A 25,386-nucleotide genomic window follows, 5' to 3' on the forward strand; every position below is an offset into this window, starting at 1 on the left:
GGTCCTCTCAGAAAAAACAGAAAACGGGTCGGTTATCAGATGGAGCAAAAATCTCTCCATTCTCGCTCTGTACTCCGGGCATCACGTGCGCTCCGACCGTCATCCGACGAGAGACAAGCCACGCAAGAACATGAATCTATTTGTTGGAAAGCAAGCAAGACAGATAAGATGATAATTCAAGGACAACTAATTTATTTCCCCAGAAAAAAAAATGAGGCAAACTGGTATATGCATGATTGTGGTAGCAAGCTAGCAAGGAGAGGAGACGATTGTGGTCCGTGAGTGCGATAGATGCTGGTGCGGGTGGCAGTGGCATCCATGCATATATGGAGGACAATAATTAACATACGCACATACGAGGTTGTTCGCTCAAGGTGCGCGTGCAGTGTAGGTGGATCCTAGCTTCCTTCAATAGTTGCATGGCAATATGGCATGGCCAGCTGGGTGTGGGTGCAGAAAATTAAGGAACGACATACTATATCGATCGATCTACTCCTAGCTAGCTAGTACTTTGCAGAGTGCGTGCGTATATAGTAGGTGTACGTGTGGCTGTGGATCGCGCGATCGAGATGAGGATCCTCGCTGGAACTGGAAGGACGCCCGGGCCACCACGATGGATGCTCCCTCCGGCTGCTAAGCTGGCGGCTTCGTCGTGTCCTCCTCGACCGCTAGCTGCTTAATTATGGTATTGGTACTGGTACGTTGTGGACAATTAGCTGGCGTGCAGTCCACCGCCACGGGTGGATCAGTACGTTCTTTAGGGAGGATCGATAATACTCCTATATGGACAGGTACAGTTTCTTGCCTCCCTGTTTCTTGAGGTTTAAATTAAAATTGATCGAGCAGCACCACGAGTTAAGCAACGTACAGTATATAGCAGTTATTATACAAATTCATTTACTTAAGACTGGGAACATTTCTTTAATTTGCTCTTTGCGTGTATGTGTGTGTGTGTGTGTATATATATATGTGTGTGTGTGTGTGTGTGTCAAAGAAAGAAAAATCTTATAACGTTGTACTGAATTGTAAGTTTATTCAATGCAATTATATATATCATGCCCCTTTTCAGGTGTAACTTTTTTTTTAGAACTTTTCAGGTGTTACCTTGAATTATTTTTCTTTCATGAGCTGTTGCGATTGCCACTAGTTGGTTCCCCACCAATTCCATTCTGATCACACCGCATGCAGGAGTTTCTTTTGTAATATGCATTCTGGCACGTATTTCTTTGTTCCTCCTATCCCAAGGTTTGAATACGGAGTATTTCCCTTATCCTCTTTTGCCTTTTAATTTGTGAGGTTTATAGGAACCTTGAGCCTTATAGCTAGGTTAATCATTCCAATGCGTCTTACACTTTTTGCTTCAATTATGTTTGATCATCATGAAATTCAGTTTTGTTAATCAAGGTAGATTGAGATAACACTCTCTTTTTTTCTTCTTTTGGTTTTGACATAATTCTTATACAACTAGCTTTTTCTTTTTAGAACTAGGGCTTGAAGCCCCCATTTCCATTAAGAGAAATGATAAAAGGTCTCTACAGGAAGCCATTACAGCAAAAGAAAAAAAAGGATGGAACTAGATTGAGACAGAAGCTATTCAGAATAGCCTAGGGAAACCACCTCCTACCGGAAGTAACAGTTTTTAAAAGAAACAGAAGAACTGCTGACAGATTGATAAACAAATCACTACGGTAGAAAGGTACTGCTAGATCAACTTTAGTCTTTGAGGGACATCAACAACTCCTTCTTCTTCACATCTTCAGTCTTCTGGCACCTGGTCTCCAGCTGTCTTGAACTAAAGACCTCACTTGCCACCTGCTTTATGAGTCTGGCTCCCAGTACCAATCTTCTTCGATTTGCTTCCAACTTCTGCAAGACAACCCAGTTTTCAGTCCAATTGCAAGCCAGGAACACAGTTTCTATAGGATCATATGGCAAAACATGTTCAAAACAAGCTCTGTTTCGTGTTCTCCATAAAGCCCAGATGACAGCAGCTACTCCAACCATCACCAAATATTTCATGTGTTTGTTAAAATTTGACAACCAACTCCCAAAAAGTTGTTCTTTATTGAGAATTGGTTTCAGGTTTAGAGCACACCCAATCACATTCCATAAAAAATGAGCTGAAGGACATTCAAAAAACAGGTGTTGAAGTGATTCGGTATTGCTGCAAAATTGGCACAATTTGTCTTTTTTCTTCCAACCTCTCTTATATAAGTTATCTTTGGTGAGAATCTTGTTTTTTAGAAATAACCAAAGAAAGACTTCGATTTTGAGAGGAATCTTGAACTTCCAAACTTTTTTATGAGGGAAAGCATAATGTTGAGTTTTCAAAGCACTATATAGTGACTTGACAGTAAAGATTCCATTCTTGGTTAAATTCCACCAGATTTTATCAGGACACCCCTCAATCAAGTGAACCTCCCCACAAGAGTTTTTTAAAGTGTTCCAGTCCTTCATTTTGTCACCATGTAGAGTTCTTCTAAATTTGAAAATCCCCCAGCCCTCTTTTTTGACCTTAGCAAGAGAAACTTACTTTGTAAAAGTTATGTCATACAGAGAAGGGAATTGAATGTTTAATGGTCTACCACCAATCCAATTGTCTTCCCAAAAGCATGTATTTTCCCCATCACCAACTTTCTTCGAACAGAACTTGTAGAAGATGTTTTTAACTTCCATGAGCCCTTGCCAGAAGTGTGAATCACCAGCTTTGACAGAGATACCAGCAAGATTTTTGTTTTTGAGATACTTATCTCTTAGTATATCTTGCCACCAACCTGATTCATTTTCAATTTTCCATATCCATTTGCAAAGAAGAGCAATGTTCATTGTATCTAAATCTAGAATGCCTAAACCTCCATGATCTTTTGGAGAACAAAGTATGGGCCACTGAACCAAGTGATATCTTTTTTCCCCTGTTCTTCCTACCACAAAAGTCTTCTTCGAAAGATTTCCATTTTTTCCTTAACACCCTATGGTAATCTATAAAAAGAGATCATGTACAAAGGGACAATACTGAGACTTGAGTTGATGAGAATCAGTCTCCCTCCAATTGATTGTAATCTACCTTGCCAACATCTCAGTTTATGTTCCATCTTGTTTTCAGCAGCCTTCCAATCACTATTATGCAATCCTTTTTGATCAATAGGAACCCCCAAATATCTCATAGGCAAAGCACCTATTTTACAAGTGAAAATTTGACTGTAGAGGCCCTGTTTCTCTCTTGCCTCACCTAGACAAAACACCTCACTCTTGTTGAAATTTATTTTGAGTCCAGATAGTTGTTCAAACAAGCAGAGAATGAATTTCAGATGTTTGGCTTGTTCTAAGTCATCTGACAGCAGAAAGATGGTGTCATCTGCATATTGAAGGATAGTCACTTTGTTGTTATTGCTCACATTCAGACCTTCAATCAACTTATTATCTTCAGCTCTTTGTATCAAAACAGTCAAAGCTTCTGCTGCCAGGTTGAAAAGCAGAGGAGAAAGTGGGTCCCCTTGTCTAAGCCCCTCATGTGTGTTAAAATAAGGACCCAACTCATCATTAACTCTCACTGCAACTTTGCCCCCTCTCACCACTTTCATAATCCAATCACACCATAATGTGGGGAAACCTTTTGCAATTAGCATTCTATACACAAAGGTCCAATCAACCTTATCACAAGCTTTTTCAAAATCCACTTTGAAAAGAATCCCACTTTGTTTCTTTTTGTGAGAAGTATTCCATACTTCATGAAGTATTACTATCCCCTCCATAATAAATCTGTTTTTGAGAAATGCAGTCTGGTTTCTTGCGATTATATAATTTATAACGTTGTCCAGCCTATTCATCAGCACTTATGTTATGATCTTAAAGCTTACATTCAGAAGACATATAGGTCTGAACTTTTGGATTTGTGCTGCATCTTTTGATTTTGGGACCAAAGTGATGATACCAAAATTAAGCCTCTCAATGTCCAAAACACCCTTATGAAAATCATTAAGAAGTTCAAGAAAATCTGTTTTAATCAAGTCCCAAAACTTCCTGTAAAAGTCCCCAGGGAACCCATCAGGACCAGGGGCTTTGTTTTGTTTCAAATCAAAAACCACTTTTTTCACTTCCTCCAGAGAAAAAGGTTTAATCAGCAAAGCTGCATCTTCCTCTGTTATCTTGGTAGCACCTCCCATATCTAATTTTATGTTGTTCAGTTTTGAATGACCAAAAAGATCCTTGTAGAAAGCAGTGATGTATCTCAACAGCTCAGCTTGACCTTCAATAAGGCCTTCATCCTGAGATAAAGAAAAACTTCTACTCTTCCTCTTCCTACCATTTGCTTTTGCATGGTAGTATTTGGTGTTGCAATCCCCTTCCAAAGTTTCTTTCTCTTTGCTCCTCTGAAACCACTTTGTTTTTTCTTCCCTAATAGTGAATTTCAGATTAAGCTCCAACTCTCTTCTTTCCTCTCTATCCCTCCAATTCATGCCACAGGTTTCAATTTTAGAGTCTATAACATCAATCTTACTCAAAATTTCATATTTCCTTCTCTTGTATTCACCCTCCCAGTTTTTGTTCCAGCCTTTCAGCTTTCTCCTCAGACAGCCAAATCTCTTCTGCCACCTTTCAATAGTGCTGCCTGAGTAAGAATCATTCCAGACTTCCTGCACAATGCTATCTAAGTCCTCCCTCAAAAACCAACTAAGTTCAAATCTGAAAATGTCTCCTCTTTTGTCAGGATTTCCAGTATCTAATAGTATGGGGTTATGGTCAGAAAGTGCCCTAACCAAAGAGTGAACAGAAGTAAGGGGTAATCAGCTTCCCACTCATTGTTTATGAAAACTCTGTCCAACTTCTCTAAGGTAGGATTTTCCTGATTGTTACACCAAGTGAATTGTCTCACTCCCATTTGGATGTCTCTCATGCTGTTTTGTTCAAGAATTGCATTAAAAAGGAAACTCCATTTGTTATAACCTCCAGCTTTATTTTTCTCACTCTCTTTCCTCAGGATATTAAAATCACCACCTATCACTATGGGTCTCCTAGAGGCTTGGAATTCCTTAGACAGCTCAGCAAGAAAGGCAGCTTTATGTTCAGTTTGAGCTACTCCATACACCACTAGAAGATCCCAGATTTTCTTGTTGCAAACATTTTGCAACTGCAGTCTGATGTGGAAGTCACCCATTGACTCCCTTCAAATAGAGAACTTATCCTCATTTATTCCCACCAGGATACCTCCAGATCTACCACAAGGTGGAAGCCAAGTCCACTTCATATTTCTCTTACCACTCAAGCTCTGTAACATACTAGCAGTAAAGTTCTGCTTTATGGTTTCTAAAATACCTACAAAATCTAATTTTAAATCTTTAACAAGGTCTTGAAGATGACCTATTTTTTCTGGATTTCCCATCCCTCTAATATTCCAAAAGAGGCCCTTCATTAATCTTTAGTTTTCTTTTTTCTTTTCCTGACAACTTTGGGGGTTACCTTGAAAATCTCAAGGTTCCCCTTTCTCTGTTTCATTTTTCTAGCTGAAGATTGAATCTGTTTAAGCACATGCTCAATTTCTTTAAAATCCTCATCATTAGTTTCAGAATCCAAATCATCAGAAAAAACATTTAAATCAGGATTTGAATTATCAAAGGAATCAAGACAATGTTGACCTTCAGAATTTGTTCCCTCTTTCAGAAAGAGGTTAATTCTGGCCATCTCTAAGTCTCTAATCAGATTAATATTAGAGGCTATATCATCAACAGCACAACCCAGATTGACCCCTAAAACACTAGCCATATCAATTAAAGAGACATTTGATTCATGTATGAAGGAGGGAATTTTTATTGATGAAAGCATTTTGTGCTTCTTTCCTTTCCATTGCCATCTCTTGGGACCTCTTATCTTCCTTGTCTTTCAGTCTCTTGCTTCTCCTCATCTCTTCATCTTGACTTCCAAGAGCTTCTTCAGTTAGATTAATCCCCAACCTCTTAGCAAAACTTCCCTTAGACTCCTGAGAATCCATGTAATCTTCACTGTCCCCCGGATCTACTTTGTCCTTGTCTTCTTGATTCAAACCCATATCAAAACTGACTCTATTCTCCTTATCCCCTGGAACATCTGTCTAAGAGCTTTCTAATTCTTCAGCCAACTTTTGATTCATCGGTTCATGTAGAGTATCAACCTGCTCCTGTGACATTTCCTTTTTCCCAACCTCTTTCCTTCCTTCACAGCACTGAGTCAGAATACAGTCTCCTTTCTGCAGTTGCATTGCCAACTCCATGTCTCTCAAGATCTGTGCACATTTGATCTTATGTTCTCCCAGCATCAATTCTGGCACCAGGACTTGCTTCTGACAAACTTCAATAGCCCGTTACCCGTCTTACTGACATGGTGATCTTCTGTCATGGGATCCACCACCACAACTTGCTTACCCTCTCTCTGACTGCTACCCTCCAGAGTATTTTCTTGTATCTCAATTTTCTCAAAAGTGTCATCTAGCTGATCACTAAACCACCCCAGTTCCACCACCTCCTCTAGACTGAAATGAGCTTGGAACAAAAGTCCCTTGGGAGAAGTTAACACTAGTTTCAAAGGCAGAACACCCAGCTCCATCATTCCAACTTTTGCCCTGATCACATTGCTAGCTCTGAAAGTAGCCATATCAACCTCCAAGACAGGCCCTAGATTTGACCCAATTTCATACAAAGCTTGGTAACCCTTCATTTCCTCAGGAATTCCAGTGATTTTGACCCAGACAATATGCAACTTCCCAACTGCTTCAGATTCCTGGGTCCATTCTTTCACATTAACTTGCACATCAGTGCCCTTGACATTGAAATAATCAAAGTTTGCAAGCTCATCAAACTTTATCTTGTTAGGAAATCTCATCTGAAAGCTTCCATTAGGCATTGCTTTAGCTTTCCAAACCCAATTCCACTTAAATTGTTGCGTGAAACCTTGCTCAAGTTGAGCTTCTGTCAATTCTCCACCAAAGACAGTAGAGATCATAGCCAGAGGATTATTATGCTCCTTAGGTGGGTCAGGCTTAGTGTTTTGAATTAAGATGCAACCTAAACCTGGAGCACCATACCCTACTAGCTTTGCCATAGGCCTCGGCTGCTTGTCATAGATGCAATCCTCTGTCCTATGTGTGGGTTTGGCACAATTTATACAGAAGACAACATTGCTACAATCCCTAGCCATGTGGCCAAAACCTTTGCATCTGTGGCAGAAAATTCTCTGTGGGTTAGTTTGCATACCAGTGCGAGAATTGGGTGGTGGAGTTGGTTGCTGGGTTGCAGTCTGAGGAGTCACTGCAGATGTCGCAATCTTCTCTTCAGTTTGATTCTTCTCCTTATGAACTGGACGATATTGCTGCAGCTTCCCCCCTTTGTTCATCTGGCCCCTCATCTCTCCACCTCCAGCCTTGGTGGATTGCTCACTCCCAGCTTGCGAGGAGCCCCCTTGGTGCGCCACTGCGGGAGGGCGACCTTCCTCACCACGGCTGGACGCCGACGCCACCCTCCGCCTGGATGCCCTTGATTCGCCATTCGCCCACGAACCACCCTTGCAAATCGACGCTTATCGCCTTGGATTGTGCCTCTCCACCGAGATTCACCTCCTCCGATCCCCAATCGAGGCCACTCCTCCGCCTCCACACCCTTGCAACTTGTGGATTCCTTCCGCCGCCACTCACCTCTCAACCCTAAATTTCTCGGGCTCGCTCCCCACAGATGATGGAGATGGGGAACCAACTGTTGGAGGTGAGTGGATTTGGGGGGATCCATTACTGTCAAAACGGGGCATCACGTGTTTCTAAATATGGGGTTCTATTTTTATTATATGGTAAAATTTGTTATAGGACACTCAGAGTTTATGGTCTTTATTGTGAGACATCCAAAGAATATGTATCTTCTCGTAGACACTGTAAAAATAATTAGCTGTTAGACTCTTAAGATATTATTTTATTATTTTCGGTGAAAATAGACAGACCACGAACTTTGAGTGTCGAGGATGTGTGAGACACATACCCCGGGCAGCAAAGCTGCTCCATGGTGGCCTTCTCATTTGTCTCTATGCGCACACGACAGAAGAATACCGAGAGGGCGGATGCCGGCGACGGAGGAACATGGTTCACATTACCGGTTGACCACTAAATTTTGACCTCCATCGGTATCACGGTTTTTTATAAATTTCGATCGGTTTTTGATAAATTTTGACCAAATCTATTGTTTAACCTTTGAAATTCTAATCGAAACTTAATTCCGAGCCGTGTCGAAACGTCGAAATTTTATGGAATTCGACCGGTTTTCGTCGGAATTGTGAACCTGCGGAGGAAAGCGCGGTGAAAAATTAAGTATTTTTTAAATAGGTTAGATTAGATTAGATTGGTAAGGATAAAGATAAAGATAAAGAGAAAAGAAAGGGACACAGCACAGGGCCGGAATGCGGTTTATGGGCTTACATGGTGGGCCGGGCAGCCCAACCCATTCCGCCCCACCTGCACTGAACTGACCGGATCGAGTTGTTCATCCGCACCGCACCGCACCGAAGCTTCTCCCTCCCTCCCGGCCTCCCTTGCCGCCGCCACCGCCGCCGCCGCCGCCCCGCGCCCATCGCCCGACGCCGACGCTCCTCCGGCCAGATCCAACTCCCTAGCTACGGCGCTCCCTTTCTGTCCGTTTGATGGGCGGCGGCAGAGGCATGTAGCTAGCTAGGGTTTCAACAATGAAGTCCATCCAAGACTATCTTGCTCGCTCCAACTCCAAGTCCAAGGTCCCTCCTCCTCTCCGCCCCTACACATTCTGAATTCTCGCGCCTCCCTGTATTCATTCTAGTTCGATACAACTAGTAGAAAATTCATCAGCTTTGCTCAATTGCTCAATAAGATTATAAGAAAATTTATGTTTCTCCTTCCTTTTAGACTAGGCGTAATATACATATATGATCAGTCCCTTAACTCTTGAAACCGGGTAAAAACATGTACCTCCAACCTGTTTAACAGGGGTTTTACCCAAACTGGAGATGGGACCTGCTTGATCATCGTTTGTCGTGTGGGCCCACCATTTATCCTCAATGACAAGTGGACCTCACCTCCTATGCTGCTCAAAACCATGTCAAACGGGGACAATATTTATCCTGTTTTGAGAGTGTGAGCTATGAGTTGTATCTGGTTTTTCAATTAAGGGATGACTAGAAAAAATGCCCGTGTGTTGCAACGGGAAAAGACTATTTTAATCTTATTATTATTATATGTTTTAAGTCAGGTGAAATTCACTGTAGAAATTTGCTTGAATATATGTATTTTACAAAAATCATGAGCTGTAGTTAGGAGTCCAACCGTGTAAGTTAGCATGCGATTTTTTTTAAAAAAAGGATTTCTTATACGACTCCTTCTGTATTTCCAAAAGCGAACGAACTTAAAAACCTATTCAAATACGAATATGTATTTCCAAAAGCAAACGAACTTAAAAACCGAGTCATACACGGATGACGTACCAAAGTACCGCAAAAACATCTTGAATTTTTATAATAGTAGAGATAGAGATGAGAAATTAGCCCAAGTGAAAAAGAAAATCCAGGGAGAATTATCATCTTTCTACTGCCATTTGTTTCTCACTACCCCTGTTGCCTGTTCTACTTTGCAGAATTCAGAGTTGGTTATGAAAGATGACATCCCTCTGGGTCTTGGAGCTGCCAAAAACTCAACTGCTGCTCCTGATTCCAGTCATGCTGTTGAAGAAGAATATGTTAGTAAGAGAAAGCTGACATCGAGTGTGTGGAAAGAATTCAAGAGGAAGAAAATCGACAGCAAGTGGAAAGCCGAGTGCCTATGGTGCCATAAGAGGCTCGGAGGGGACACTAAGAATGGCACCAAACATTTGCACGATCATCTCAGCAAATGTCCTCGTCGCAGGAGTAATAAAGTCAGCAAGCCAACTCCCTCCAAATGTACAAAGGATACTGATCAGGAACCCACTGTTGCTTCTTTAGAAAGCTCCACCTTTAGCCAGGATGTTGCCAGGATGGAGCTTGCGAGAATGATTATCTTGCATGAATATCCTTTGTCTATTATGGAGCATTACGGTTTCCAAAGGTTTGTTAGGGCTCTTCAACCATTGTTCCAGCTGGTTCCCAACAGTAGTCTTAAGAAGGATGTTATCAGCATTTATGAGACGGAGAGGGTCAGAACCAGGGAAATTTTGTGGGAGGCTAAAGGTCGGATTGCAATAACAGCAGATATATGGACATCAGATGATCAAAATAGAGGTTATGTGGCTGTCAGAGCTCATTTTATCGACCAATCCTGGACATTCCAGTGCCGTCTACTGAGGTGTGTTCCTTTTTCATTATTTTTCGAGCGCATAGATGTGTGTATGTATATTTTCAAATATAGTTGCAGTTTTCTCGGTCCAAAGTTCTATTCAGACTATTTTAATGTAAAAACTTATTGTGCTTTGATTGCCACATGCAGCTTTATACATGTGCCATGGCCGCATACAGCTCAAGCAATTTCTGAAACTCTGTCTTCTTGTTTGAACGAATGGAATCTTGGAAGGAGGGTATCAATGGTGATGGCTGATGATTGTTCTACAGATGATACGGTTACGGGGCTCTTAAAGCAAAGGCTGGATACCGAACAACTTTTGTTAGGTGGGTCTTTGCTGAACATGAGATGCTGCGCCTATGTGCTAAGTAGAATTGCCAATAGTTGCCTGGGTGTGATGGGAGGTGCTGTTGATAGGATCCGCGCCAGTGTTGATTTCTGGACAGCAACAACTGAAAGAGATGTAGTGTTTGCTGATGTTGCTCGTGGTTTGAATGTTAATCTCGACAAGAAGTTGACTCTTGATTGTAATAATAGATGGTACTCTACCTTATCCATGTTAAATGTTGCCATAAGCTACAAGCAAGTCTTTGATCACTTAAGGCAAATAGAGGAACAGTATATTTGTGCTCCTGATGATGATGACTGGAAATTAGCAAAAGAGGTCTGCAGTAAGTTGAAACTGTTTTCTGACATTGCAGAACTAATTTCAGAGGCTAAGTATGTTACTGCTAATATGTACTTCCCCAAGATTTGTGGAATTCGGATGGCCATGAGGAGATGGCCTGGGTGTGAGGATGAACTGATAGGAAGGATGAGAAATGAAATAGCCGAATTGTTTGAGAAATATTGCGTTGAAGTTCATGATCTCATGGCTGTGGCAACTGTCCTAGACCCCAGATATAAGCTTGAGCTACTGCAGTTTTATTTCCCCTCAATTTTTGGTGATGAGGCATACAATGAGATAAATAGAGTCCGGCAGCTCTGTTATGATTTGATCAAACAGTATCAGGGTCCCCAATCAAAAGTCGGTGCAATGCAGCCTTGTGGGGGGGAGGAAGAGGGTCCAGATCAGTTATCTAGCTTCGATCTATATATCGCTTTCAAGTTCTCTAGTGCAGATGTCAAGTCAGAACTAGACAAATACTTGGACGAGCCTGTTATCCCTAGAGCAGTAGACTTTGACATAATAGATTGGTGGAAGATTATGGGGAAGAGGTTTCCAACTCTGCAGATGTTAGCAAGAGACATTTTAGCGGTTCCTGTCTCAAGGGTAGTTTCTGAATCGGCGTTTAGCATTGCTGGAAGGGTTTTGAGTCCACAGCGTAGCAAGCTTTTACCTGATACACTGGAGGCCTTGATGTGCTCACAAGATTGGCTTCGTGCAGAAAACAGAGGTGTTTGCCTTGTGTTATTGTCATTGTCTAGTAATGTTGATTTCATCCAGTGAAAGGGGTGAGAATGCTGATTGCCTGGTTGTCTGGAACATGCAGGTGCAGGATCGTCAGGGCTCTTGAGCTGCCTCACTTGCCTGGAAGATGCTGATGTAACTACAAAGGTACGTGTGGTGAAATTCGCCTCTATAGAGTCTTGTCGAACACAAGAGATATGAGTTGTGTTAATGAGTGTTATATATTGTTTGGGAATTTTGCCGTATGCAGGAGTGAAGTTTGGACGCCTGTTGATTGTTTGCTACAAATATATGCTGAAGTTGATCTCGCACATTCACCAGCTGAATTAAAGCGCTGAGATCTGGGTTAGCTTTTTTTTTGGTTTATCTCAAGAGTATTGTGGGTAAGGAAGGTGGTGTGTATGTTGGAACTGTGAGGAGTCTACTAAAATGAAGAAAGCATTCAGTTGATCATTCTTTTCAGGAAAGATTAGTTGCAAAATTCTGTGCGTAAGCTTGCTGTTGTAACTGATGGGCGTTATTGTGTTGATGGATGGGAGATTAGGGGTAGTTGGATGTGCTGTTTAATTTAGGTGCTGGTATTAATTAAGTAGGCAGTATGTGGTTAGAACTCTGCAGTTAAGATGAGGTAGTATCCTGACTGTTGGTAACTCCACTAGAAATGAGAGTGGATTGGAGGGGTTAAATTAATTTTGTTTTGTGTGGATTAGTTTGAGGAAGGATTGGAAGCTCTGGTGGTGTGTATAGTTAGTTAGCGTCAGAGTTTGGTAAGCACCGTACAAGCAGTTTGGAGGAGAATTGGAGAAAGAAGAATAACAAAGAGCGAAGAGAATATGTGTGTGTGTGTTTGGCTTTGCCTGCAGTGGGAGGGTGCGTGCGTGAAACGGTGACCCAGACACACAAGCAAACACTTGTTACTTGAGGCCGGTTAAATTACTTGACCAGCAGTTTGCTGGCTAATACATAGTACTAGTAGTAGTATATTGGTGGTGTATTGAGATGCAGTTTTTTTTTTTTTTTGGGTGAGATGAGAGCTATGCAGATGCAGTAGGCGTGCGTAATTCATCTTGCTCCTAATTCCCTTCCAAATGCAATTGCGCTTGATGCATGCATGCTGGCGATTCCTTGCACATATCTGCATGCACGTAGACGCACGCTTAGGCTTGTTAGTTTTTAGGTTGCTTGTGAAATAAACATGGAATAATCTTGTGCATAAAATGCAGGCATGCACGCTAGCTATATCTTAGCTGCAGCTGAAGAAGAAATGAGCTATAGTAGAATAAGCTTAAGATTTACCTTTTTCTTTCAGGCAGGCAGGCAGGCAGGGCGGCTGGGTTTGTTGCTTGCTTGCACTGTTGGAAGATCCATCATCGATCTTTGTTAATTTGTTGGTAAGGCTAGCCAATATATATGGATGAATCGTCCCCATACATTTATCATCGATGAGCGCGGGGCGGGAAACTAACAAATTAACGATCGACTCTGTGTCTGTGATCTTATAGGGTAGGGTAGGCGAGAGGAGGCGGATAGATAGCTAGAGTATATGAATAATATGAGGACGACGATGCGGCGGCCGGAGATGGTGTTCTTCGACGTGGAGACGACGGCGGCGTCGGCGGATGAGGGGCAGCGTAGTGTGCTGGAGTTCGGGGCCATCGTGGTGTGCCCCCGGAGGCTGGTGGAGGTGGACAGCTACCACACGGTGATCCGGCCGGGCGACATGTCGGCGGTGTCCAAGAGGTTCGCCGCTATGGTGGATGTGGACGTGGCGTCGGCGCCGAGCTTCGATCAGGTGGCGGAGCGCATCTTCGGCGTGCTGGACGGGCGGGTGTGGGCGGGGCACAACATCCAGCGCTTCGACTGCCACCGCATCCGCGAGGCGTTCGCGGCCATCGGGCGGGCAGCGCCGGAGCCCGTGGCCATCGTCGACTCCCTCAACGTGCTGGCCCACGACTTTGGGCGCCGCGCCGGCGACCTCAAGATGGCCACCCTCGCCTCCTACTTCGGCATCGGCAAGCAGAGCCACAGGAGCCTTGACGACGCCCGCATGAACCTGGAGGTGCTCAAGCGCTGCGCCACCCTCCTGCTGCTCGAGTCCACCCTTCCCCCGGGCATGCTGCACTCCTCCGCCGCCGGAGCCATCACCAGGAAGAGGAGCAACCACCAAGAGGAGCCATCGTCGTCGTCTCTTGTCAATGTGACGCCTAGTAAAAGGAAGCAGCGGCAGGGCAGCGGCGGCAAAATCAGGCCCAAGGCAGCAACCACCACGCCCAAGCCATGCTTCCACATGATCCTCAGGCACTCCAGGACCATCCTCAGATAGCCCTTTGCTTTGCTGCTAACTCACTCACTCTTTCATTGCTCCATCCATTGGGGTTTAGTTCATTCTTCTTCGTCAATTGTATTCTATATATGTCTGTAATTCTCTACTGTATATACACTTCCTCCCTCCCTCTGTACAAGTCTTGTCTTGTCTAGTTGTAAACAATACATCCATTAACTTCAAGTTGCAAACATTCCTTCTGAAGCCTCCTGGCTGAGCTGATTTGGCCTTCCTTTTGTCTCCCCAGTCACAAATTCAGTAGGGCTTAGCCAGCCTCAACAATACCAGTTACATCAACACACGGTGCCAATCGTCAGGCACAACAACACACACTAAATCTTAAATTTGGCCTACACCTAAGGCGACCATATATATGCATGCCAACACCAACATGACTCTGCCTGATCACACAACACTCAGTATGCATGCCAATTGAATTGGATGAAATGAACCACCAAACTCTTGCCCTTTTTACAACTTATTCATCTCGTTGCACATATAGCTCAGCAACAGTACAACATTTCAGTAAGCTAGATAGATTCACAGGTGACCTTCCCTTTTTACAACACCAGTACACAGGCTCATATCATTCACAAACACACAATTGATGGAACTGGGCACGAGCAGACTAATGAGGATTTTTCACATTAATTGATCGATTGATTGCATCTTACATGCCAGTACACGACAGTATTTACAGACTGACCGACACCATGGACCTGGATGTTACTACCTTTTGTACACACACAAGATGATATAGCTACAGACGGGAGACCTCATTTATGTACATCCGAAAGCTCTCTGCGATTGTGCAGTTTCAAAAGCCACAATCAGAAGGGCAATGCCAACTCAACTCGACAAAAAGAAGCCTAAAATAAACTAATTTATGCCCTCCTCAGCACACGGAAAATTTACAAGTTTTGGTGGCAGGATAGCGTTAGGGTCAATGAGAATGCTCAGGCAAAGGTGACTGCACAGTGGGGCTCCTTGTTCCCACAAGCAAAACCTTCAATTCTAACTTTTGGGCTGCTCGCCCCGCAAGATGGAGAACCTACTTCAGCTCTTCCAGCAGACTTTTTGCCGAAAGAACTCCCTAAAGGAGAAAAGGAAGGTATGTTTTTACCAAACTGTGGATCATGGACAATGGGGTTGTTAGCGCGCACAGGAGGTGAGCCACAGAAAAAGCCCACCTGGGTGCTCGAATCAGTATCAACATCAGGGTCATTCTGAAACAAAACGAGACAATTGGAGAATTATAAATTCAGAATATGTATGGAGGCAGCATAGATAGCTAGCGTAAATTGACAGTTTACAGACAGCCGCAAGAAGCTACAGGTAAAGCACCTTACTGAGGATGAGGTCGAGGACATCAGAAGCAGAGTCAGCTCTGTACACCGGTAATGTCCTGCAAATAATTAAAAAGCGCGCACAGGTCAGCAATAACCCTAAGTCATTATGTGAAACGTATATTTTGTCGTCACATGTGAACCGTGTGATGCCCATTGCTGAATTTGTCGCTACATGCTCGCTGTCGTTACTAGAGCCTAGGCACTATTGTGCGCATATAGTAGAATAATATTTTGCATGAAAGAATCTTTTGACAATTATTGAATTGAATTAAAATTATGGGCAGTGTTGTGGTATGGTTATTGGTACCATATGTGCATAAATTTTGGTGAGCCTCAGCTCCTTTGTTGGAACGAATGCATTGCATCCAAGTGTACAGCCTGGAGTAGATATGTGCTAAATTAAATTGCAGCTAAAAAAAGGAGACCCATGCTCAATATGGTTTGATTAGGGTTTGGGGGTGGACCTGTTGATGGAGTCGGATAGGAAAGGAGGGCGGGGTGACGGGCGGCGAGGCATGGGACAGATGAGCTCGGTGGGTTGGGAATCCATCTGCCAAAATCTTGACCTTCGGTCGGGCATGGGGTCTACTAGTCTCCCTCCTCCATTGCTGAACTTGGTCGAGTAGTGTTCCATGCCTCTCGCTCTCTGAGTGTAGTGTGTAGCAGAGACCTGAAACAAAGAGAAGAGGAAGGCGCATGATGATTTCACAACTCAATCTTTGATTCACTACCCGATAATATAAACTAATACTAGTGGGCGGTAGTAAACAGCATCGAAATTATTGTAGTGGAGTAGTATAAAGAAATTGGAAATCGCATGTATAAGGGCGTTGGGTTATTAGGTAAAAAAAATACTGAAATAATAATAAAAAAAATAAACAAAGGAGGATAGCGGCGGATCTCATCAGAGCGGACCTGAAGCCCCAATTTTTTTTTGGGAAGAAACTAGTGTCGTTAGTGGTAGAACATAAGAGTGGAGAAGGTTATTAGGGCAAAATAAGTTGCAGATCTGGAAGAGAAGATAGGGTTAGGGGGGCGCAAAAGAGAGGAGATGTAGGGACGGGGTGGGGCGGGGTGGGGTGAGTGCTCACCGGTGGGCGAGGATGCGGAGGCACAAGGACGGCGACGGCGAGCGGTGGTCGGAGGATGGACGGAGATAGATCGGCGAAGGAAGTTTCAGGCGAGGGGGATGGACGGGGTAGCTAGGGCCTAGGGGATGGATGGTCTTGGCGCGGGCATACCTGCTGCTGGCTGCTGCTTCTTCGTCTTCCTCTTCCTCTTCCACCGCCGCCGGCACACCACCACTGCGACCGCGATGCGGATGCGAACCGGAAACAAAAACAAAAAAATAGAAAATAATTTCTCCGTCGCTGTTTGTTTGTTGGGTTGGGACTTGGGAGGAGAGGAGAGACCCCCGCCCCGGCATTTATTAGGGGTGGGCCCCTCTGTCTGTATGACGCATGGGACCATGCCCCGCACGTCAGACCCCCCATCCCATCTCATCTCATCCCCCACAAGCCAAGCAGCCTCCGTTCGGAGTCCGTGTAAGACACCGTCTCTCATCTCCACTTCAGTCCGGTTCTGTCTTGCCCCAAATCCAACCATCTCTCTCTCTCAGCTTTTGCACAAACAAACGTGCTTAACCACCACACGATTCACATCATTAGAGTAATAATCCTCCTTACGTTATGCTCATTTTATTAGATCAGATCGAGAAAGTTTATCAAACGCTTTCACGACAGTTCTGCTAAGATTAAAAAAAGGCACCATTTACACCATCGTTTCATCATTCCTTATATCCGTTGTGATCGAATTCTATATTGGTTGCCTCTAAAATATCAACGGTAAAGATTACCACTTCTATCATTTAATTCTAATCTAATTGTTGGTCTCTAGAAGAGATACATAAATCAAAACCATGTTTGTTATCCTATCTCATTATCGGGCTCAAGAGATATGTCATGCCACTATTAGTCTTTGTACAAAAGAGTATATCAATAAGAGCGACACTAATTAATGTCCTCGAGGTATATAAGATGCGTCATAGTCACTCCTTGAAGAGAGACGTCTAACGTGAGCAACACCTCTGACTAAGGAGATAGGACGTGTTTCCATCAGCCTTATAAAAATTGATGATAGAAACAAGGATACATTGAAATGAGACGACGATGAAAGTAGACGTCCGTCTCTAAGGCTAGGGTTTCATAAACAAAGCCTAACCCAAATACATTTCAGATATTCATATCTTATAACCATAAGTTTTATCAAATTTACTCTACACCCCTACGTGTTATTGGAACATTTGTATTGATTTTTTATATCTATTGTCTTGCTGCAGCCTTACCTTCTCTATATAATTGAATTGAAGTTTTTTTTAAAAAAATGGAACATAGGACGGGAATATTATAGAAGATAAAATACCACAAGCACAACATGTTTGATTTGGCATGACAACAATGGCATGTCGTTTTGTTCCAAACTATATTATTTTCTTCCTAAGACGCAAGCGCTTTTGTCTTGATGTCAATAGTACCCTCCGTACCGGTACCGTTACGAATATATCCAACATGGATACCGTCATCAATCCCATTTCATTAGTCTAAAACATGAAAAAAAAGCATGTGATTCAAGTAAGATGTCTTTCTAAAAGCAACTTAGCTTGTGTAAAATCGAGGCATGCTAGATATACTATAAAAGGATAGTTTTGGGATAATACGCAAACGTATTGTTAGAAAGAGACCAATAGAGGTAAGTGAAATGGTATCGAAAGAGTCAGTGTGCATGGACGAGGCGTTATTAGAGGCATGGATCTAATATCGTGAATTACGACCGTTTGGAGTGATTCCGCTGCCACATTGTCCCTCCCCCTTTTCATCTCCGCGCGTTCTTGCTAGAGATAAGGATGAAGGGAGCCTGTCCCTTGTTTGGTTGTATATAAATACACCCCCTCCCCCAAGCATAAGGAACTCATGACTCGACTGTCTGGAGCGACTCCGCCGCCACCTCGTCCCCTCCCTTCCTTTCATCTCCACGCGTTCTCGCTGGAGATAAGGATGAAGGGAGCCTATCCCTCGTTTGGTTGTATATAAATACACCCCCTCCCCCCGAGCATAAGGAACTCATGACTCGATTGTCTAGAGTGACTCCGCCGCCACCTCGTCCCCTCCCCTCCTTTCATCTCCACGCGTTCTCACTGGAGATAAGGATGAATGGAGCATGCCTCTCATTTGGTTGTACATGAATACATCCTCCCCCCAGCAGAAGAACTCACGACTCGTCTGGAGTGACTCCGCTGCTACCTCATCGGCCCCTCCCCTATTTTCATCTCCTCGCGTCCTCGTTGGAGATAAGGAGGGATGAAGATGTCCCCCATTTGGTTGCATATAAATGCATCCGCCCTACCCAAACCGAAGGAACTCACAACTCGACTGTTAGGAGCGACTCCGCCGCCACCTCGTCCCCTCCCCTCCATGTCATCTCCGTGCGTTATCGCCGGAGATAAGGAGGAAGAGAACAAGTTCCTCGTTCGTCTTCGGTAGGTTTTCAATAAATTTTTTATGAGGTTAGATCGATTAGATGTTGATGGGACTTTGGCTTCTCTAAAGTCTTTTGCTTTTTATCCCTTTGGTGGTGGGTATTCCATTCGTAAGGCTATATATGGAAAATTTGGGAAGACTTCTCTATCAGGTCGTCGATAATTATACCTGCGGTGTTGACTTAGGACCTTGGTTTCCGATTTATTCGATAACATCGGGTCAATGTTGTATGGGAAGAATAAAAATGTTGACGGGTGTTTGTTCATATGTTTTTTGCTGTGTTGAGATTGGTTAGCTACCGTGACAGTGGCTGTATGCATGTTTATCTTGTGTCGTTCAAAGATGTAGAGCCTCTTATGCTATATTTTGATTGTTTCTATATTTTAAAAGCAAAGTTTATAACCATGGGCCAGAAAAAGGAAAACTATATATTGGTTTATATGGTCCGGTTTAGCTTTTGTTAAAAGAAGACTTTAGAAAACGTGAGGGGTGAGGGATATTCTTTTTAGGTGTAAAGGGCGGTTTAATCCATTATTATAAAAAAAGGTGAGGAGTTGATGGATGGATGTTTGTTTGCGGAAGTTGTGACGGAGAGGAGAGAGAGGGGGGGGTGGAGTAGTGTTGTGACGGTGGGTCACGCCGCTGAAGGGGGAAAGACGTGGGTGGTGGGGTGTGGACAACTGGCAAATGGAGAGACTAGAGAGGAAGGTGGGGGGCATATTGGTCATTTCAACCTGCCGCGCGTTTTCCTTCCTTCCTTTCTTGCTTGTTTGGTTTCCCCTTCCTTCCCAATTTCCATCGGCGGGCGCGGGAGCGGGCGGGTGTGGGGGCGCGCGCGCTTCTCCCAATTCCCATCCAAAAAAAGAAGGGATCCTTTTCATTTCATTTTGGTAGCCTGGCGTGGCGTGTGGGGTCCGGTTGGCAGTGAGTGCGGGGCGGGGGACGCGTTCACACCAAGCCACGGCAGCTGACGCGTGGGGTCCATCATCGTCTCCCTCCGGCGATCCACAGATAGATAGAGACGCCTGGGCTGGGGCTGGGGGGCTACAAATAGCAAGGACGAGTGAAGAGGAGGAGACCACCCCACTCCGCTGTCGGGTTGGGTTTTGAGATCGAAAATTTTTGAGATTTCAAAACCTCCTCCATTCCCTCCCTTCCTCGCCCCCAAAAACCCTAGCCGCCGCCGCCGCCATGCCTGATCTCCCCTGCGACGGCGATGGCGTCTGCATGGTCTGCCGCGTAGCCTCCCCTCCCGAGGTCGATCTCCTCCGTTGCTCCACCTGCGCCACCCCGTGGCACTCCCCCTGCCTCTCCAAGCCCCCCGCCCTTGCCGACGCCGCCCAATGGAGTTGCCCCGACTGCTCCGGGGACTCCACCGACGCCCCGCCCCCGGCCCCGGCACCGCTCGCCCCTGGGAGTGCCGGCCAACTCGTCGCCGCCATCCGCGCCATCGAGTGCGACGCCACCCTCTCCGACCAGGAAAAGGCACGCCGCCGCCAGGAGCTTCTCGGCGGCGCCGCGCCCGCCGGTGCCGACGCCGATGATGACGAGGGGGACGACGTCCTCGAGGTCATCGGCAAGAACTTCAGCTGCGCCTTCTGCATGAAGCTGCCCGAACGCCCCGTCACCGTCAGTACTCTTGCGGGGCCTTTCCCCCATTCTTCCTCTTACTACTTGCTTTGCTTATATGTACGATGATTTATCTTAACGCTAGGGTGATGATGGGGGCTATCCTATCCCCTCTCTTCACACATTTATATTCATTACTTACATTAGAGTTGTATCATCCCTGATTATCCGTCAATCTTATTTTGAGTTGACGCTGCCATTTATTCTTTTCTGTTGGTTCAATTTGCATTTCCTGTTATCGTTTAAGGTTTCTAACTAGTTGAAATGACCATGTACCATTTCTACATGATATTGTTTGCTTTTGCTACTCATTTCTTATATTTCTTATTTCATGGCATCTGTGTGTGTGTGTGTGTGTGTGTGTGTGTGTGTGTGTTTGTTTGTTTTAGGTCAGACCTAATCTACGCTACCATTTGAATTCCAATAACGGAACAAGTCTTCTAAAAAGGCACCCACATAACCTGCTTAGGTGCTAGGCTTACATCCTCCCACCAGACCACTCTTAACTGATTATCATGAACCAGATCATCGATGTTACGCACCTCGTAGAGTGATGCTTACATTTCTTTATTTCTATTAATTGAGACTGCAATGCTTGTTACAATTCAAGTTTAACTTGTTGAACACATCGATTGCATGCCCTTTCTAGATGATAATTGTTTGCTTTGGTAATGCCAACTGGTATGTCACTCCTAATTTTCACCACATGCACACATTTACTATGCCTAGATATGTTTGTTTTAGCTCATACCAAATCCACCGTACAATTCTGATAATGCAAACAGTATTCTAAAAAGGCAATCCACGTAACCTGCCTAGGCTCCAGGATTAGGCTTACACCGTCCTGCCTTGCCAGCCTAGCTCATTACATCACCCAAGCGGCTGCCTAATCAGTCACTAGACATTTGTATGTGGTACAGCTAGCTTCTATTGCCATCACATGCTTGTTCTTCTGGATTGATGCAATACCTTGCATTGTTAAAAGTGCTGTCTTGTTCTTTTGGGGTATTGGTTTAACCTTCCAGTTTCTGCACATAATTCTTATTTTGATCCATGCATTGTAGGTAGGTAAAAGTTCTTGCTATTCTGTCAATTCATTGGACCCTTTTTTTTTGGGTAGCGTTTCTAACCATCAGATTCTACTTTTGTCTTGGGCAGACACCATGTGGCCATAACTTTTGCTTGAAGTGCTTCCAGAAATGGATCCACAGCGGAAAAAGGACATGTGGTAAATGCCGGGCACAAATACCAGCAAAAATGGCAGAGCAGCCAAGAATCAACTCAGCATTAGTTTCTGTTATCCGTATGGCTAAGGTTTCAAAGAATGCCAACTCAGCTGTCTCTGCAGCTGCGTATCATTACATACGAAATGATGATAGACCTGACAAGGCTTTTACAACTGAAAGGGCTAAGAGGGCTGGAAAAGCTAATGCTTCAAGTGGCCAGATCTTTGTTACTATCCCACCCGACCATTTTGGCCCCATTCTTGCAGAGAATGACCCCAAGAGAAGCATTGGTGTTCTAGTTGGGGATACATGGGAAGACAGACTTGAGTGCAGGCAATGGGGTGCCCATTTTCCTCACGTGGCTGGTATTGCTGGCCAATCCACACATGGTGCTCAGTCGGTAGCCCTCTCAGGTGGGTATGTCGATGATGAGGACCATGGGGAATGGTTTCTATATACTGGAAGGTTAGCAAACTTGACCATTTGCCATCATTCAGTTTTTCTCAGTGATCTCTGATATGAGCAATTGCTAATACACTCTATAATATAATTTATACTTGTACAGTGGTGGAAGAGATCTAAGTGGGAACAAGCGTACAAACAAGGAGCAGTCCTCAGACCAGAAATTTGAGAAGCTGAATGCTGCTCTTCGTATTAGTTGCCTCAAGGGTTACCCTGTCAGGGTTGTGCGGTATGTTCTTTCTGCCATGATTACACTTAGCAGTTTAATCTTAAGGAGATAATGTTATGCCTGAGTAAATTGTCATACCTTTGTAATCTGTGCCTTTCCATTATTATTATAATTGGTAAAATCTTGCTGTAGAAAGATAATTCTGATCTGCCGCTGTTATAGTTATGTAGATATTTGTTGGCTCTTGGAACAGATAACTTTTGTAGGACTACTACTGTCGCTCTATGGAGTACTACTGTTTAGTGTATATATTTGTTCTCTTTTGTTTGTCTGTCTGTTATTGATGATCCAAATATATATCCTTTTCACTATTCAAATGATTTATAGTTTGTCATGCCCCCCTAACTCATTACATTCCCTTAAAAAAAGGTCCCACAAAGAGAAGCGTTCTTCATATGCTCCTGAAGCTGGTGTGAGGTATGATGGAGTTTACAGGATTGAAAAATGTTGGAGGAAGATTAGTGTTCAGGTAATGCCATTCTCTTGTACACAGCTTTGTGAATGTTGCTTTGTAGTTTTGTGCTCTGCAGTTCATCAGTTGATAATTCTTTTTATTGGAAACATAATGGATATTTTGCTGTCTTGTCTCTTAGGGTAAATTCAAGGTTTGCAGGTATCTCTTTGTACGTTGTGACAATGAACCAGCTCCTTGGACTAGGTTCGTTGAAATGCTTACTTTTGACTTGAGACATGCATATTGTTCATTATTCATTTGAGCAACACATTTTGTTCATACTGACATTATGTTATTTGGTTTTAAGTGATATTTATGGTGACCGTCCGAGGCCACTCCCCAAAGTTGATGAGCTGAAAGGTGCAACAGACATATCAGAGAGGAAAGGAACTCCTTCATGGGACTTTGATGTATGTGCATGTTTCTATTTGATGCAATATCATCATATAATGCTTTATTTTGGCTCCATGTCACCATACTATGCTACCGCTAACCTCTGATTTCTATTGGTTCATAACAGGAGAAAGAAGGCTGGAAGTGGGTGAAGCCTCCACCAATCAGCAGAAAGCCTAACCTATCAGGGGATCCTGCAACTGACAAGGAAATCCGGAGGGTTGCAAGGCGTGCCCAGATGTCTGTGGCTGAAAGGCTGCTGAAAGGTTCTTTCTGTTGCATGCTTGTTACTTAGATATGTACTATTACAACTTGTGTTCGTAGCTTCGAAGCACTAAATTGCTCACTCTATATTGGTTTATGTTTCCTGCAGAGTTTGGATGTTCCATTTGCAAGCAAGTGATGAAGGAACCACTCACTACTCCATGTGCTCATAACTTCTGCAAGTTGTGTTTGGTTGGGACATATGGTAGTCAATCGTCTATGAGGGAGAGAAGCCGGGGTGGGCGGACTCTAAGGGCACAGAAGATTGTGAAGAAGTGCCCTTCATGTCCAACTGATATTTGTGACTTCCTAGAGAATCCACAGGTACAACAAGTTTATGTTTGTTGAAGCATGCTATTACATGTAATTCTCTTGCTCATGCTTGGCTTTGTTTGCTTCTTTCAGATCAATCGAGAGATGATGGATTTGATTGAGTCCTTGCAAAGAAAGGCTGTTGAAGAAGGTGATACCAAGACAAGCTCAGATATTAGCAATGGTGCTGAGTCATCTGGAGATGATGGAAACAACGAAGCTTTAGAGAAGGGAGAGGATGATAGCAGCTTGAAGGATGATGGCAGCTTGAAGGATGATGGCAAAGTGGTCAAGGCTGTGGTTGTAATCAAGGAAGAGGACCTGCAGCCTAAGAAGAGCAAAGGAGAGGATGAGAAAGAACAAGGTGACAAGAAGATGGACAGTGCTGATGTGGTGGACATTGCAGTTGAAAAGAAACAGGCGACGAAGCGGGCTTCTGAGAAGGCTGAGAAGAAGCAGGCAAGGAAGCGCAAGGGGGATGCTGTTGCCACAAATGATGGTAAAAGGATGAAAACAGGTGGTGATGCTATGGAGACAGCAGCGGAAGAGGATGCTCCCCTGAGCGGCGGAACTCCTGTGAAGCGCAACAGCAGGAAGAGTAGTGAGGTTGATGCCAAAGGCGGTGGCGGTAGTCCTGTTGTGAGCAGCCCTCGCAGGGTGACGAGGAGCAGCGCAAAGGCTAGCGGTGAAGCTGATGGTAGCCCTGCGACAAGGACCAGGAGGGCTACCCGCGCTGAAGCCTGAATGAAGATGGATGAATGGCTGGTTGGCTGGCTGTAGAGGGGAAGAAGACGGAGACTGGAGCCATTTTGGGGTCGTATTCGTATATTCTATCTATTTAGTAATTTAGGCCGTTTGCCTCGTGCTGTTGCTCTAGCTCTTTTGATCCACAAGGGGTGAACTGGAACTGCCGCGGTGTGCTTTTGGGATGGCTTGGGTTGGGTTGTTAGTTGAAGGAATATATACTTATATACAGTGGTTGCTTTACCTTTACCTGTATGGATGTATGATGGATGTTCCTCATACAACTTTCCAATTCCAATTACTGGCATGGTTTGCCTTGGATTCTCATGCTACTCCTTTTCCTAGCACTATCATTGTTTGCCTTGTTTCTTGCTGCAATGTCTTGTAAACCATCTCATCTAATCTGCTGCTTAGAGCTCCTATATGTTAGCTCTTAAATTTGCCACATAAGATTAAGGGATGGGATGAGGTGAATGAGAGAAGTTAGGAGAGAATGAGCATTGGGTAATCTCCATAATTTTCAAAACAAGTGTAAGATGGTGTGAGAGTGAATTAATATTAGAGGCCGTGTATTATATGTGATATATTGCACTTGTTACCTTTTAATTAATGAGTAGATGATATATTTAAATTAGAGGTTGTATTCACCACTACTATAAAACTTGCCCTTAGACTTTTAAGTTTGCCTAGCTAGGTCTGCACAGCACTCTTTTTTGCAGGTTTTGAGATTGATGTGCAATGAACTCCAACAGCTCGTGTACAA

The 25,386-nt window shown here is 43.9% G+C and overlaps 3 protein-coding genes and 1 pseudogene across 3 annotated transcripts; 3 read left to right on the forward strand and 1 right to left on the reverse strand.

Annotated features, from left to right (window-relative positions):
• The first annotated feature begins 8,502 nt into the window (after positions 1-8,502).
• Positions 8,503-12,150, forward strand: LOC127773606 (zinc finger BED domain-containing protein RICESLEEPER 2-like). The gene is made up of 5 exons (XM_052299734.1): positions 8,503-8,739; positions 9,612-10,297; positions 10,439-11,688; positions 11,785-11,849; positions 11,953-12,150. The coding sequence occupies exons 1-5, from the start codon at positions 8,692-8,694 to the stop codon at positions 11,956-11,958; spliced, it is 2,055 nt and encodes a 684-aa protein (XP_052155694.1). The 5' UTR covers positions 8,503-8,691; the 3' UTR covers positions 11,959-12,150.
• Positions 11,964-14,262, forward strand: LOC127773607 (protein NEN4). The gene is made up of 3 exons (XM_052299736.1): positions 11,964-12,047; positions 13,012-13,093; positions 13,205-14,262. Exon 3 carries the CDS (start codon positions 13,246-13,248, stop codon positions 14,023-14,025), a length of 780 nt encoding a protein of 259 aa, XP_052155696.1. The 5' UTR covers positions 11,964-12,047; positions 13,012-13,093; positions 13,205-13,245; the 3' UTR covers positions 14,026-14,262.
• Positions 14,263-14,647: 385 nt separating this feature from the next.
• LOC127773608 (uncharacterized) lies at positions 14,648-16,800 on the reverse strand (annotated as a pseudogene).
• Positions 16,801-19,967: 3,167 nt separating this feature from the next.
• On the forward strand, positions 19,968-24,973 carry LOC127772884 (E3 ubiquitin-protein ligase ORTHRUS 2). The gene is made up of 9 exons (XM_052298875.1): positions 19,968-20,539; positions 21,698-22,230; positions 22,331-22,456; positions 22,826-22,925; positions 23,050-23,114; positions 23,218-23,320; positions 23,431-23,569; positions 23,677-23,891; positions 23,973-24,973. Exons 1-9 carry the CDS (start codon positions 20,102-20,104, stop codon positions 24,621-24,623), a joined length of 2,370 nt encoding a protein of 789 aa, XP_052154835.1. The 5' UTR covers positions 19,968-20,101; the 3' UTR covers positions 24,624-24,973.
• The last annotated feature ends 413 nt before the right edge of the window (positions 24,974-25,386 follow it).

This window comes from Oryza glaberrima, chromosome 5, assembly GCF_000147395.1.
Source record: "Oryza glaberrima chromosome 5, OglaRS2, whole genome shotgun sequence".
Lineage (NCBI taxonomy): Eukaryota > Viridiplantae > Streptophyta > Magnoliopsida > Poales > Poaceae > Oryza > Oryza glaberrima.